At 44.7% G+C, this 15,643-nt stretch overlaps 1 protein-coding gene across 1 annotated transcript; it reads right to left on the bottom strand.

Moving 5' to 3' along the window:
- Positions 1–14,354: 14,354 nt before the first annotated feature.
- Positions 14,355–15,266, bottom strand: LOC310946015 (alpha-(1,3)-fucosyltransferase 7; the record flags this gene model as incomplete). The annotated part of the gene is made up of 1 exon (XM_083912290.1): positions 14,355–15,266. The coding sequence occupies exon 1, from the start codon at positions 15,189–15,191 to the stop codon at positions 14,355–14,357; it is 837 nt and encodes a 278-aa protein (XP_083768416.1). The 5' UTR covers positions 15,192–15,266.
- Positions 15,267–15,643: the final 377 nt, after the last annotated feature.

The raw sequence follows: 15,643 nt of genomic DNA, 5'->3' as shown, positions 1-15,643 counted from the left end.
CGTCCCGATATCCCGACTTTAAACCCAAACTATGGGTCGAACTTACGCGACTAGGTGGTGTTTTTTGATCGCCCAAACACGTCTCGCTCAGGCTAGTTGTAAAAAAAATTGAAGTCTGAAGCGCAGGCTGAGTAACATGTTCTCCAGCTTTAACGTGAACTGATCTTTACGTGCAGGTGTGACCGTTTAAAACTCAAACTTTACAGACGTTTTACGCACAACCGGAGCAAATTTAACCAATTTTACGACGAACGCCAGTGTTAACCCGATGCTGCCTCACTTGTATTTAATAAAACGGTCATTCTATCTTTTCAAAGCAAGGGCTTACCCCGTTGTAGCGTGTAGCTGTACAATATTAACGTCACGCTAATGTTTAATAATTACTAACTGCTGCATAAAGTCAAATTAAACAGTGAAGGTTTGGGTTTGAATGCTGCTTTAAAGCTTCTGCCAAATGTGGGATAGGATAATTGTTGGTGTCGGTCCTGATTAAGTGCAGTGCCAGATTGGATTTGCGTCGCTCCGTCTCCAGCTCGTGCGTAGGTGGCCATTATCTCTTATATACCGTATATCCCCCACGCAACCATGTATATTCATCACTGTATATGTATTCACAGAGATAGGTTTGTGGAGACGTCGTAAATGTTGTAGATGAGAGTTAAGGAATGATTTAGGAGAGTAATTTCAAGTGTATTAGTGCAATATGTGTCATTCTCACTGTACGCCCGTGCTTCCCTGCACTGTAAATGTGTCATGGCCGTGGCTGGCTGAGCCCTTTCGTGCGTACGTGTATGTCATGGGTTGTGTTTGCCTCCTGACCCGTACACGTCAGCTGAGATGGATGAAGTGTTCGTTGCAAGAGAGTGGTTTAAGGATCAAAGGACACCACTATTCATCCATGAGGACATACGGGCTCTGTAAGGACAGCTGTGGTCCATTGGAGCATCTGTGTGTTATAGTTATTACCAGTGAGGATGTAAAACACTTTATAAGATATAATAATACAATGTTTTATAGTAGGAGTGCTTTTCACAGTGGGTAATAAACACTGCTTTGGACGTTAACCCTTCAAGTGGACGAAGGACAAGGCAGCATTGTTACCTTTGCATATTTTTGGATCCTTTTGTTGTGCCACAAAGTAGCATGTGTCACTAGATCACTGTCCAATTAGTTGAGATCATTTTGTAAAATAACTGTAAACGACTAAGATCATAGTGGTGTACAATACGTCAGACAGACAGTGTGTGATCACCGTATGCTAACACACAGCAATATCAGCACAGTCGTCCTCTCCTCCTGGTGTGTGCTGCTCTTATTACTTTTTTCAAGCTACTATTCAATAAAAGCCAACACTTCCTGCACCGAGGTTTCGTGTTAAAAGCCTCCAAACAGCTGAACTTGCGTATTTCCCTAAATTGTACTTGTCTAGTGGCTGGACGCTAGCTAACTTGCTAGCTAGAAGGAGTCGAAGCAGCGAGTACTAGCCTATCACATCACAGTAGGTGGAGAAAAACAACCTGCCTTTGTGACGTAGAGAAATAATGTGTTACATCATCTGCAAACACAGGACCTCAGACCCAATCTGGTACCTACACCGCAAGTCGGCTATTATTGGAATATTACCTTTGATTTGAAATTTTACATCTTATATTAATTACATCTGGTCACAAGGTGCTGCCACAATAACCTTGCTTGTTCACAGTATTTCTACCAACCTCATAACGAATGTAATGTTCATTCCTGTTAAAATCACAGTTTCTTTTTCCTTTTGCTGGTGCTCTGCAGCCCGGAGGCTCACATTTCTTTAACATTATACCCTGATTGGTTCTGTCATGTAAGAGGGAACCTCTGAGAGTGCTCAATTATCTCTTTGCTTAGAGGTAGGATTGGATTCTTGCCAATATGTATTTGTTTAAAACATGATCTTTCTTCTGTAGCAATATACTGTGTGTATGAATATTTCTGTATGGTCATTTAAATCTGTAGACAGGGAACATGTGCAAGGTATTAGTCTGCAATCCCTTCATGACTACACACAGAAGCAACATGAGTAGTATGTGGATTCAGTCTGCAGGAATCTGCCGTGAGATGAACTAAAGGCCAAGCCCCAGGAGCCTCATCACATGCCTACTCCATTGTTGTAACTGCATATTTAATGCTGCTACTGTGTTGGGTTTTAATTGCAGGCTGTGTTACACTAAAACATTGACACAGGCGTTATGGATTCCTGATGATTTTCCGATCACAATGCAAGTTAAGGCCTTGCTCACAATACGGCAGATCCATTATGTGCTGTAGAGCTCGGCCCTGAGGCTGTTATCACATGAGACACTCAGCTGAAACATCGATGTTGGATTTCTTCCTTCGACACAGAATTGTCAACTAGTTACACTCGGGTTTCCATCTTCCGTCTGACATGGCTTGCTTCTAACTGATTTCTGTGGTGCAGGGGGATTTGGTTTCCCCTGACCAAGCACAAGAGACTTCCAGTCTGAGCAGGCTAACTTCTGGCTTTAGCCCAATTCTTCCTAACCTGACTCCTCCAGATGGATTGATTCACATGATTCGCATTTGCTCAGCATATCCATCTGGGATCTTTTGGGAGTCCTGGTTTCTGATTGGATAAACCATCTGTCTGTCACCAACACACGGCCAAACCAACCAATCAGATGACTGAAGCATGTGACGTGCTAACAGCGTGGAGGCAAAGCTCAGAAAGGAAACAACATGTGGGTAAAGGAGATTTTCCCTTTGTGTTTAACGTGAATTTACGGATCAAAGGCCCAATTTCAGGAGCCCGGTCCATATTCAACAGAAGGATCCAGAGAACAAAGAGTTAGTGAGCGGCTTGCTCCATAGCTGCTCATCTCATCCGCGGAAGCCTCCATGTTGTTTACACTCAACAGTCTCTTCTCGTCGCGTCAAACTTCAACACGCCTCAAAACCAACGCTGATTGGTTCGGCCCCTTGGCAAACCTCTCCAAATTTTCTACGCCGCTCATTACAAGACTGATCTGCGGGTAAAATACAACAGAGCTTACGAGATCAGGATGGTCTTGCAAGGCTATATTCGTCCTTGAACTGGGATAAAATAATTAAATTCTGCAACTCTTACAGAATTTCCACGAAGTCTCTAGGGATGGTTGGGGTTAGGGTAATCTGTTAAGAGTGCAGGTAATGTCGGACTAAAGATGGAAATGAAATGTAACTAGTTGACAATTCTGTCTCATAGCCGTCAGGTTTGCTGAAAAGCTAATAATGGGCAAATGAGGCTTCATGAAGCATTTGGTGTGTTTTCTGTGCCCACTAGATGGAGCACTTTTTTTAAAAATCAGCTCAATGAATGGTAACACAGGGCGCTTTCAACCCTTTGTTGAACAGAGAGCACAATCTAGAGGGCTCAGAAAGTAAAGACATGCTTCATATAGCTTCACGAAGATTCATTTGCCCAATATGTAAAACCAAAACAATGAGCTAAAAAAGGCTAAACACCTCCATATAGTCGAGCAGAACCCCAGAGCTGTGTGATGATGACTTGGGGCTCATAACTAGGAGACCCTCTTCACAACTAAGTTATTTGATCCATTGCTAATATGAAAAATATTGACTATCGTAGCGTATTGAAGCTTAGAGCTGACCACTACTTTGCATAGAGTATGAGCATTGGTGAAAGAAGGAGAAATAATAACGTGTTTGCTTACAATAAAGGAGTTGAGCAGGGCTAACCTCAGAGAGTCAACCAAGGACAGTCGTGGTGATCTCTTTTGGGTGCCGGCAACTTTGAGGCAGCAGACAAACCTCAAGTCACACATCAGGAGCCTCTTTAACGAGGACTTGTATTCATGTAAATGTTAATTTGTACACAGTGACGTTGAGGGGGGCAAGTTTGATTTATTGCGCTAGCTCCTTGAAGCAGCCGTTTCCATTTCCTGAGAACATAATTACACAAATCAAGAGATGGGTCTTTGAATGCCTCCCCTCTTCTGTTCTTTTCCAAACTAAACTGTGTCACTATTGACAAAAGAAATATTAATAAGCATCGGAGCGCCCTCCCCCGCCGCTCTCGCCGGTTGCCGTGAAGATTGCCACGGCTCAGTCGGGAGCGTGATTGAGTTTGACGGATTGACGCTGCTCTTGATTGCCCTGACGGCTCCAGTCGGGCTGTGATTGTGTTTCGGGAAGAGGGGAAAATACAGTGTTTTTATAACGTCTGTTTCACTTTGCATCATCTAACTGAGCATCACATCGTGGAATAGCTTTCTTAGACTAACACTCAGTAGAGACTGTTGGAGTGATCGATGTTACAATAACAGGTTTATCGTCCGCGTGTCTTGGTAACGTTGTAAAGTTGTGTATTATGGAAGGTATAATAGCAATTAACATTACTGTGTTCATGGTGATTTTGGTTCTAGGAGAAGTTAAGAATATATCTGGGTAGCTTTTCTGAGCTTTTGGATTCTTCCTTAGAATATTTATTAGAGATGAAACATTATCCAAATGTGTCGTGTCGGAACTACAAGCAGAGAAATGTGTTTGCGTTGCACAATGTTGGTAATAACCTGTGAGAAAAATGATTGTTTTTAAAGACTTTTTCCATTAAACATAGTTCTACACACCACGTCTCATTGTGTTATTGGTTGAGTGATGACATCATTACAGTAGAGATGGTTAGGGCTCGATTGTTAATGTAGTGGGGGGCAAACAACACTACAAGAACACCACTTTTTCTAATTGGGCATTGGTTTAGGATGCTGCAGTGCGCTTTGAAGGTCTCCAATAACTTAACCAACTTATTCATGTTCATGTTAGACTTTCGTGATGTGTGGAGTTTGCATGTTGTCCCCGTGTCTGCGTGGGTTTTCCCCGGGTTCTCCGGTTTCCTCCCACAGTCCAAAGACGTGCAGGTGTTCGGTTCATTGAGGACTCTAAATCACCCGTAGGTGTGAATGGTTGTCTGTCTCTGTTCGTCTCTATGTGTCCTGTGATAGACTGGCGTCCTGTCCAGGGTGGACCCCGTCTCACGCCCGATGTCAGCTGGGATCGGCTCCAGCCCCCCCCCGCGGCCCCGACCCCGAGATAAGCGGTTGAAGATGAATGAATGAATGAAATCCCCCCCCGACTGTTCAATTAAATTCATGCAGAATCAGAAAAGCTTTAATGTCCCGCAGACGGGGAAATTCTTTTGTCACAGCAGCAACAGAACATCACAAAATAAGATAAAAAATGGCAAAAATTAGCAATAAAGTTCAATTTAAAAAGGGAAGAAATAGAAATAGATATATGTACATATTCAAATGATGTAGTGCAGTTGTTCTTGTATTGTTTGTTTTTGTAATAATATAATATGGAGTGAATAAATATGAGTAAATAAGTCCAAATAGTGCAAAAACAGAAGTGACCATAGTACAGTCAGGTTGCACAGAGCAGGGTACAGGATGAGGTCAGTAGTCTATTGGGAGCAGTGCTGATTGTAAAGTCAGTTCATGTTAGATTTCTGTGTTGCATGAAATTCCCCCTGACTGTTCAATTTAACTTCACTTCAATTCAATTCATGCAGTTTTCATGCAGTTGATAGTTTCCTGGTCTCTCGGGAGAACTTCGATCAGAACTTCGATCACTGCAATGGAAAGATTAGTTTGAGTACGACGTAAGTAAAGAGCGTGATAACAATACAAGACACAATATTAATATTTAGAATAATCACCATGGCTACTGACCAGTGGCCTCATTTATCAAACTGTGCGTAGGATTAACGTCAAGGTCATCCTGAGAAAATCCACTGTTTCCCACTGTTGTGGAAATGGATTCCTTCCTTCCTCTGCAGACAAAAATACGTTCATCCCTGCATCCTCACAAAACCTAGAGTCTAGCAGGAATGACAACGAGCCAAATCTTGCACAGTCTTTTAGGGAGAGGGACAGGAAGTGCTAAGCCTTGGTCGGGTGACGTCTTTAGACCAAACACAAAACACGCCTTAGACATTACAACCCCCTCTGGACCTCTCTCATCACAAGGTCTCTAACACAGGGTCCACATGCACAAATATGCCAATATATCATCATGAGTTAGTTATTTGCATTATCCATTAAGAAGGATAAGACAGAGGAAACACTGAACTGTGTCTGACCTGACATACTATGATTATGAATGACAAATATCCCAAATTCCCACAACACCATTCAATATCAGGAATGTCCATATCCTACAATTAGAGCAATTTTGAATTCCACGCAGCGTTATCTTAAAACTCAACCCCCTCAGTGTTGTCATGGAGATAAGGCCTAAACATACAGACTAGAATGTTCTTTTGTCCTTAAACAGGTTTAATGATGCTGTGTAAACGGCCTGTTTAACATGGGGCTCAATGAGAAACTGCTCTGTTATGAAACCTGCCCCTAGTGGACACTCTGAGAACTGACGTTTTTGGCACTTCCTGATTGGATCAACCAGGAAGTCGTTGTGGTGGGGGCTTGGTTTGCAAGAACTTGAGTGATGTTCATGAGGAATAGTGACCAACAGGTAAGTTCTCTGTCAGCCTCGGATGGTAAGGAACTCTTGTCAAATACAAAAGGTATATTTGCAATATTCTGCCAAATGATTGAGGACACATCGTTTGGTTGCTGCAGGACGGTTTATTTGTTATGGACAACTTTGCAGGGTACATCAGCCAATGATATAAAGTCACAAAGTCACCAGAACCCAGATTATTGATTCATTTTATGGGTTTGAGGGACTATTTTCCTGCTCTACTCCTGAATGAAGGATCATACAGAGAACCTAACCACTCACAGTGAGTCCATTAGGATTAAAACCTTCCTCATAGCCCGGCTGAGAGAATTGTAGGCTGCATGTAAAGACTTAAGGTCAATTACATCCATATGCCTAATTATAGCCTTGGTCGAGGGTGTAGCTGTAGTGGAGGGTGCCACCTTTCTTCAGGAAGCAGTCATGCTCATGGGTTCCCAGCTTGATCTGACGTTGGCAGACTCCCAGCAGGTCATCGAAGAGAAAGTCGCTGTCATGGACCTCAAGCCTCAGTATGTCATTCTCCTGGGCCTTGAAGTGGGTGAACTCCTCCTCCCACCAGGGGTTTGGGTTGTTGTTGCGAACGGACGTTTCTCCCAGAGTGGCCGAGCCGGAGAAAACCTTGACAAAGCCATCTGTGGTTCCTAAGAGGTCGGAGGGAAGTTTGCTAGCCCTTATGTCAAACACCTTCAGTTGGGCTTCGGCTACAGTCAGACTGCACAGAACCAACAACAGGAGGGGACGACTGGAGACCATGGTTTGGAGGAACAGCAGCATTTGTACCTGGGGACATAGATTCACAATGCATTGGTCTTATAACACACACTCTTACGATGCCTGTGATTGCACTATCCCATGTGGGGTCAATGATTGATCACTATTAGGCCTATATATGAATAGCTTCATCTTTGTCAGATCAATCAGGATTATTACTCATATGATTGTTAAACCTTCTTCAACCAAACAAGAGGTGTAATTTAAATACATTTTGAGACTGGAGTCTTGAGGCACAGCAGGTCAACTGTGTGGTTAAGGCCACTAGATACTGTTTATTAAGGGCGCACTCACACTGTCCTTCCACACCGGGCCAAAACAGGTTTTTCGGCTAAAGTCTAGTTCCTTTGACCAGTGTGAGTGCACCCGCTCCGCGCATAACTGCGGCCAGCTGGACGTCCACGGCCCGTTTGGGAGAGGTGGGCTTTTGTAAAGCACGTTTGCACATGTACGAGCACGAGCGTGCGCACGTGTACGAGCACGAGCATGAGGCCTACGGCGGCTCTGAGGTCATTCCCTGTGCGCCTGTTGGGACGTAGAAAAAAGAAGGAGGGACCATGCGCGGACATTTAAAACGATGGCGGTGAAAGGTTCACGTTGGTGTGATGCGGAGGTGGAGTGTTTACTGCAGATTTGGTCGATGAAAATATTCAAAAACAGTCGACAAGACGCACAAAAACTCCGAGGTCTACGGAAAGATTTGGAAACAAAGCCACGCATCGCCATGACGTCATCAATGCGTGTGACGTGTTACGGCGTGATGACGGATAGGCAGCAAGAGGCATTCGCGGAGGCCCAGGTAGTGTGAGTACAAACGGGCCTGGAGGGGGGGACAAGGACCCTAAAGCACGGGGCACGGTACGGACGGACAGTGTGAGTGCGCCCTTAAAGGCCTGTGACAGGATGAAATACTGATCTCCTGAAAGTCAAACATACTACATTTCCTGACACACCATTATTTTCTCCATCACCAGATGATCATTAGCAGAAGACAGGGCGAGGTATCGCAGGTGCAAAGAAAAAATCCTGTGCGAAGAACATTTTATTTGAAGAGGAAACAGAAATCGCTTTACTTGTTTAACCGGTCAAAATGTTTCATGCATCTTATAGTCAGCATGTTTATCATGGTAGCCTACTGCAAGTGAATCATTATTAGGGGCCTCTCATTTTCTGTCATGTCATCACTTCACTGCTAAAAGGAACGAAAGCAGAAAAAAATATAAAAAATATATATGTGTGTTTTATTTCGGCGTCCTGGGACTCAGTTTAGGGCTCAAGCCCCCCCATAACTACTGAGCCTGCGGCTGTTGCTATGTGCCACGGGACACTGGTCATGTGTCATCACGTGTGTCATGCCACTAAGACTTTGCCTGTGTTTGTTTCTGCAGTTGTGCAAAAAGCCAAACAGCTGCATCTTATCAGTTTGAAGGACCATATGGCCACAAACACAGAGTTCTCAGCCCTGGTCCTTGAGCGATAAGGCCAGCTGTCGAGTTTCCCCCAACGGTTACTACTTTTGTTTTTTTAAGATTTACTTTGGGGCTTTTCCGCCATTAAATTGCAAGTGCAGCTTAAAGAAAAGCGGGGAGAGAGAGAGAGAGAGAGAGAGCGAGAGAGAGCAGGGGGATGACGGGCAGCAGGATGGACTTGAACCCGGCTGCTGCAAAGGACTGAGCATCTCTTCTGCACTCGCTCTCCCTGGTGAACTAGAGCCGTCCCAGAACAGTTTGCTGTGAATGCATTTCCTTTTTTATATAATAATAATAAAAGTTAGACTCACTTATTGGTTTTTACCACTCACGGAGTAAATTTTCATCATGGTCTCAAAGTGTGTTTGTTATTTCTCTCCCTCTGCAGATCAACCATAAGCTTTATTACTAAAAACAAACATCAAAGGCAACAGTTTAAGAGAAACACCAACACAAAAGGAGAAGGGAAAAAAAATAATATTATAATGGTAAAAATAATTATACAAAGTGAGCACACACACACACACACACACACACTGGGCGTGTTTTAATTATTCTGCTCTGCCCCGTTCCTGACTATGCACCAAGCACCTCAAAACATTTCTTTTCACCAAGTCCTTTGACCACTAACACCCCCCCCCCCCCCCCCCCCCAATTGACAAGCGACCTTGGGTACCATGAAAGGCGCTCTATAAGTCCAAGGTATTATTTAAACTGCATGCGGCGACAGACAGACAGGCAGACACACACGCACACACACACACTTTTAAAAGGACAGAAATGGAAAATGATCCCACATAAAAGGACACGATGGGACGTTTATTAAATAAATAAAAAACTAATTTAAAAAACAGAGATTTTATATTGTTAAGTGTTCAATAAAGTAAAGGAGCATCAAGTATTTGAGACAAAACTATAAACTTATACAAATGGGGGGGGGGGGGGGGGGTACAGAAACACTGTCAAATTAAGGTTAAGTAATGGGGGTGCATAACTGAACGACAAAATCAAAATGAATTGTTAATAAATAATAAAAGGAAGCAAAATTACAGTTATTCTTCAAATGAAGGAAAGCCTGTTAGAGTGCTTCAGTCAAATGATGTCGACACCATAGCAACGATCTTCATGTACTTTTGCCTTTTATCTGATAGAGGCCAAAAAGGAAATAGGTCCAGAGCTTCCTAAACCTGCTTAGAGGTACCTGCTGACTGAGTCTTTGCAGTGCAATTCAAACTTGACTGTACCTTTGATCTGCAACGGAAGAATTACAATTAAACATGACCCTGATGTCTTAGTCTTACCTGTGGTCTGGATATCTGGTCTGTCAACATCCTCTGTGCTGTTCAACGGGGTTTTAAAGGCCAGCAGACCTCATATCAGCTTCATCGCACCCTCCCACCCTCCCACCGCATACTGTTAACACAACCTGCTACACTCTCAGCATTACATAATATGACCTGGCTAGCTCTGGTTCAATAGTTTGGCCCACTGGCTCCCATACCCAGGAACTGACGAGGACGACAGCGCCACACTCGTCGAATCCAAACCGATTTAGTTTGACAATCATTACAGTCTCAAAGGGAACAGACACAAATATTCCAGAAGTCATACAAATAGTTTGAGAGCAAACGACTGCTCGTTCATCTAAAAGGGATGACAGTGATGTCACTCGTACTTATGTGAGGTATCCTAAGACAGCCAGCACCATTGTTCTATGGTCACTATTCATGAGAAGGTTATGTCACGACACAGCGTCCCGCCCCCGATATTATGGTATTCGCCATTTTGGGCAGGTACCGTCGAACGCGTTCTTTGTTGTTGTTGGCGGAGGCAGAACTCATTCACCTTACATTCACAACGTTAAAGGCCCAACAAGAACATTTACATCTTGCTCTGTCTCACACTCAGGAGTGAACGTAAGCCGATACGGCGTACCACTAAAACATTTGGAGGGGTTACGCTGTACCGGAAATAATTATATACGACACTTTCATCATGACAACACGCCTGCTAACGTCAAATTAGCAGAAGCAACACGTTTTCCACAATATACGCTGCACAGAACTCCTTCTGAACTGTGTCTGAACCTTCTGTGCGGCGTTTCACACGACAGACAACGAGCGAGAGAGCGCACGAACGGCTCAACCATCGCCAACATGCACAGCTGGGTTCTAAAGTGTTTTAGTAAATAAACGTTTGTTGCAAAGTCTCCCAAATAAGTGGCATCCACCTGTAGGCATCGGGCGGGGTAAACTCCAACACCAGGGGGGTCAGCCGGAGGTTTGTGAGTTCTGGCTTGTTCTGTCTGTCTCTTTCTGCCCCCTCTTCCTCCTCCTCCCCCCTTTGTCCTCATTTCGCCTGAATTAATTGAGTCCTCATTTTTGTGAGAAAGCTCACAGGAGGGCTGTGTGAGGAGAGAGAAGTGTGATAGAAAGAATGAGAGAGACAGTATGCGATCAGTGGCAGAAGCCTAAAGGGCATAGCTCTCCCAGATGTATGCTGTCACCAGTTTCCTGGGGGACAGTGAGGCCCCTCTGCAGCAACTTATGTCAAACCTTATTCATGAGCAACCCTTAGGATTGTGATTAACTTGGTGGCATGTCACTTACTCTACCCCACAGGTGAGGGAAATATTGCATTGTTTTCGGAAATTTTAAGAACTGTGATAAAAATCAAGTTTGAAAAGTCCCTCATGTAAAATGCTTCCCCCGTACGCTGAAGTGAAGTGGTCACGCTCCCCAGACTCTGACGAATATCAACGTTTTGCTACTGCAACACGACAGCAAGCCACTGTCTGAACGTGAAACAAAAAATGGCTCTGCCTGAAAAATCTCAGGATGATACCTTATGTTGCAAAAAGGTGGAACAGTGCATACGGCATGGGTCGAAAGGTTCTTGGAACAACCTGCGATCTGTGCCACCTTCTTGTCTCCAGAGGTCAGAAAAGGAGAGAAGAGCCTCAGCACCCTCAACGAAACAGATGTGGCAAATGTTCAGGACGCTGAGGGTGCATTAAAGCCAATGAAGAATGCGAACACACTGAGAACACAGTGTCTCTCATTGCTCCACTGAGTGTGGGTCAGCTGTTATCAAATCTCTACTCAAAAATAACAAACCTCGATCCAGAAATCCTCAGTAATTACAGGCCTATCTCAAACCTTACCTTCCTATCCAAGGTCCTTGAGAGAACCATTGCAAACCAACTTATTGATTATATCTCTTGTAATACCCTTCATGAACCCTTCCTATCCTGGTTTAGATCATTCCACTCCACTGAAACAGCAGTTAGGGTGCACTCACACTGGCTTTAGGGTACTTGTCACCCCCTCCCTCTCCCCCGCGCCCCAGGACCGTTTGTACTCACACTCGCGCAAATGCTTCTTGCCTGTCCATACATCATCACGCCGTAACACGTCACACGCATTGATGACGTGATGGCAATGCGTGGCTTTGTTTCCAGATCTTTCCGTAGACCTCGGAGTTTTTGTGCGTCTTGTCGACTGTTTTTGAATCTTTTCATCGACCAAATCTGCAGTAAACACTCCACCTCCGCATCACACCAACGTGAACCTTTCACCACCATTGTTGTTGTTGTTAAATGTCCGCGCATGGTCCCTCCTTCTTTTTTCTACGTCCCAACAGGCGCACAGGAAATGACCTCAGAACCACCGTAGGCGTCATGCTCGTACACGTGCGCACGCTCGTGCTCGTACATGTACAAACACGCTCTACAAAAGCCCACCTCTCTCAGACAGGCCGTGGACGGCCAGCTGGCCGCAGTTATGCGCGGAGCGGTTGCACTCACACTGGTCAAACGCACTAGGCTTGACCCGTAAAACCTGTTTTGGCCCGGTGCGGAAGGACAGTGTGAGTGCGCCCTTAATTGATCAATGATCTTCTGCTTTCCATTGACTCAAACCAAACCTTTGGCTTTTGACACTGTTGACCACAACATCCTCCCATATCCGCTCAAGAACCAAATAGGTGTTTAACGCTTTGCTCTGTCCTGGTTCAAATCATATTAAAGTGATACGGCAGACTGTGTAGTCCACAACAATAGGAATTAAAATTATTCAAAAGTGTAATATGGTGTTCCTCAGGGGTCTATCCTGGGTCCACTACCATTTTTCACACTAGGCCTAAAACTTGAATTCATAACTATGTCTACAAACTACAGGACAGGAATCAATTTGACTTTGTGATGCAAGCAAATATAATAAATATGTAATTAGTTTGAGTTGAATTGTTTGTTGAGGCTGTATAGAAGCAGGCTGATCACACACACACACACACACACACACATTATTATTATTATTGTCTGTTCACATTAAGTCTTTAAATGTGGCCTGTCTACGGATCGGAGTGTGAACAACTGACACTCCTGAAGTGACCTGCATGTGCACTTGATCGTTGATGACATCACGCCACAATGGTGTTTAATGAAGCGAACATGGCAAGGGCAACCGGTGTTGTAGGACTTTAGGATTCAATGCTAAAAACGTGTGGTGGCAGCCGGAAAGTTTGACCCATAGGAACCTTCAAGTCTAGCTCGCACCGAAGTTCACACACCTGCACTCAATGAATGGTCAAAGGAATATCTTGTCAGCGCCGTTCATTCTAACAGATGCCCCCTGGTGGCCACAACATTTCAATACCAGTAATGGACTTATAAGACCCTGTAAGACTAGCTCGCACCAAAGTGTCACCTTAAATACTAATGAGGTCTAAAACTTCCCTCTCGCTCCACTGTTCGCCCGCTTCACTGCTGTCCTCCATGTTTGTTTTGATTCTGTTCCTGGCTCCCGCCTGTGGCACACTTTTTTTTTTCAATCAACTTTATCCGTCATTCATTTCCAACACAGTGCAGCGCGGCTCAGAATGACGTCAAAGATGCATTAAATGCGACCTGGATGTTCAGATTGCGTCGCATTTAAAAAAATCTGTTGCGTATCGGATTCCGTAGCACATTTAAAAGTGGTACAAAAGTGGTGGTAAAAATTCTGATTTGAAAATGTCAGATTCAATGCGAGTTGTTCTGTTTCAAAGTGGCAAAAGCAAATAAGATATGGGTCACATATGAGTGAAAGAATCAGATTCAGGTCACTTGGAACTGCAGTGTAAACAGGGCCATAGTTAGTGTCACTCAACCAGGATGAGGTGTATACATGCAGCAGTACCCTGGTAACATAGCCAGGTTTCTGAAAATGGGATATGTTGGTTAATTAAAGCACAAAACATAAGGAAAATGTTGACGTATGAGGTCCAATGTCACATAATAGAACTCTTTGGTCTGTAGTAATAAGCAGGTTGTGCAAGCTAAGCCTTCCTCTGTGGTTTCAACAAATGGAACATATTTATTTATGGTTACACACAAGATCCCACTTCCACTTTTTTGTACAGCACACAGACAACACAACCAACCACATGAGATTTGTTTCTGCGGTGTGCAGTTGCTCACTTTTTACCGAAAGTGCACGGGTGAGACCCACGTCATCCTACATCAAATTGTCACTGTTTATGTATAATCAGCATTCCCAATCAAAAAAACACCCGTGATCTAACAGAAAGAAGAGATGCAGCACCATCTTAGCTGTTCACCCAGCTCTCCAGGTCATGATAGACTCTATTGGCTGGTAAACTGGGGTATTTGACACAGATCTGACACAGCCTCTCTCTCCAATCAGTGTATATTTTTATTCTGTGAGTGTGGCGCCAATGGAAATACTCCTCATAGGCCTGTCTGTCTGCGGCCAAATGCTTCAGATAGGCAGCCAGATCTTCTGCGTTCTTAAAATCGTCCACGTGGATAAAAGAACCCGGGGGAGCCAGGGCCTCATAGGTCGTCCTGCTGGGGCCGAGAACTACTGGTACGGCCCCCGCTTGGAAAGCATTCGTCCACAGCTTCTCACTGATGTAGTCCTTGGCCTCAGAGTTCTCAAACGCCAAGTAAAAAATACATTTTGCAATCGTGGGCAACAGCTTCTTGTTCGACAGCGGTTTCTTGTTCCACTTCCCGTACACCTCTATGGGGATGTACTTCTTTAGGCTTTGGTAAACACGAGCCCTAGCCTGGTGAGGCCGGTATTTGCTGACCACCCAGCTGACAAGGCAGGAATGATCTCGAGCAGCCTGGAAGCTTTGCTCACCACCCCCTAGAATGGTCTTTCCATAAGGGATGGATATGTCTGCGTCCCGTCTGTAGCTCATAGTCCAGTTGAAGAGGCCTCTGAGCTGGGTGAGGTTTGCATTGTTGACCGGAGGCTCCATGGACAGCCACACCCAGCGCTGGGAGGCCGGGCGATCCAGGTGCAGGGGCAGCGTGGACAGACCTCTCCTCAGCTCATGGTGGTGGAACACAACCACATCAGCAGAGGAGAAGGCGGATGTGTTATCAGTGAGGAAACAGCAGCTGACGTTGTACATGTCAAGGCATTTGTCGCCGTCAAGCCTGTAAGAGCGGCCAAACGGCCAGTGCCACAGCAGGATGCTGAGGTTTCTCTGAGGAACAGCTGGGTGATGCATTTGCAGAGAGGTCGTCTTGATGTAGAAGCTGTAATAAAGCAGGGATGAGAGGGAATGGAGAAGGAGGAGGAGGAAGGCTCGGGGTCCAGACGCTGTCATGGCTGCGGGGCGTATCCCAGGTCGAAAGGGCACAGATCGCTGGTATGGAAGTCTTAGAGAGGAAGGAAGGGTAGATGACAGATATTAGCGCTCTTTCAGTGCAGGAACTGCAGCGGGCAAGGTGCCGACCACAAAAACAGCTCCTACTGCAGAAGACGCTCAGTTGTGGTTTTACAAATATAAGACGTTTAAGAAAAAGAAGAAGAATTCCTTTATTTGTCGCGCAATGGGGAAATTCAATTTTCACTCTATTA

The sequence above is a fragment of the Echiichthys vipera genome (assembly GCF_963691815.1).
Source record: "Echiichthys vipera genome assembly, chromosome: 4".
Classification (NCBI taxonomy): Eukaryota; Metazoa; Chordata; class Actinopteri; order Perciformes; family Trachinidae; genus Echiichthys; species Echiichthys vipera.
This window is presented reverse-complemented; position numbering and strand designations above follow the sequence as displayed.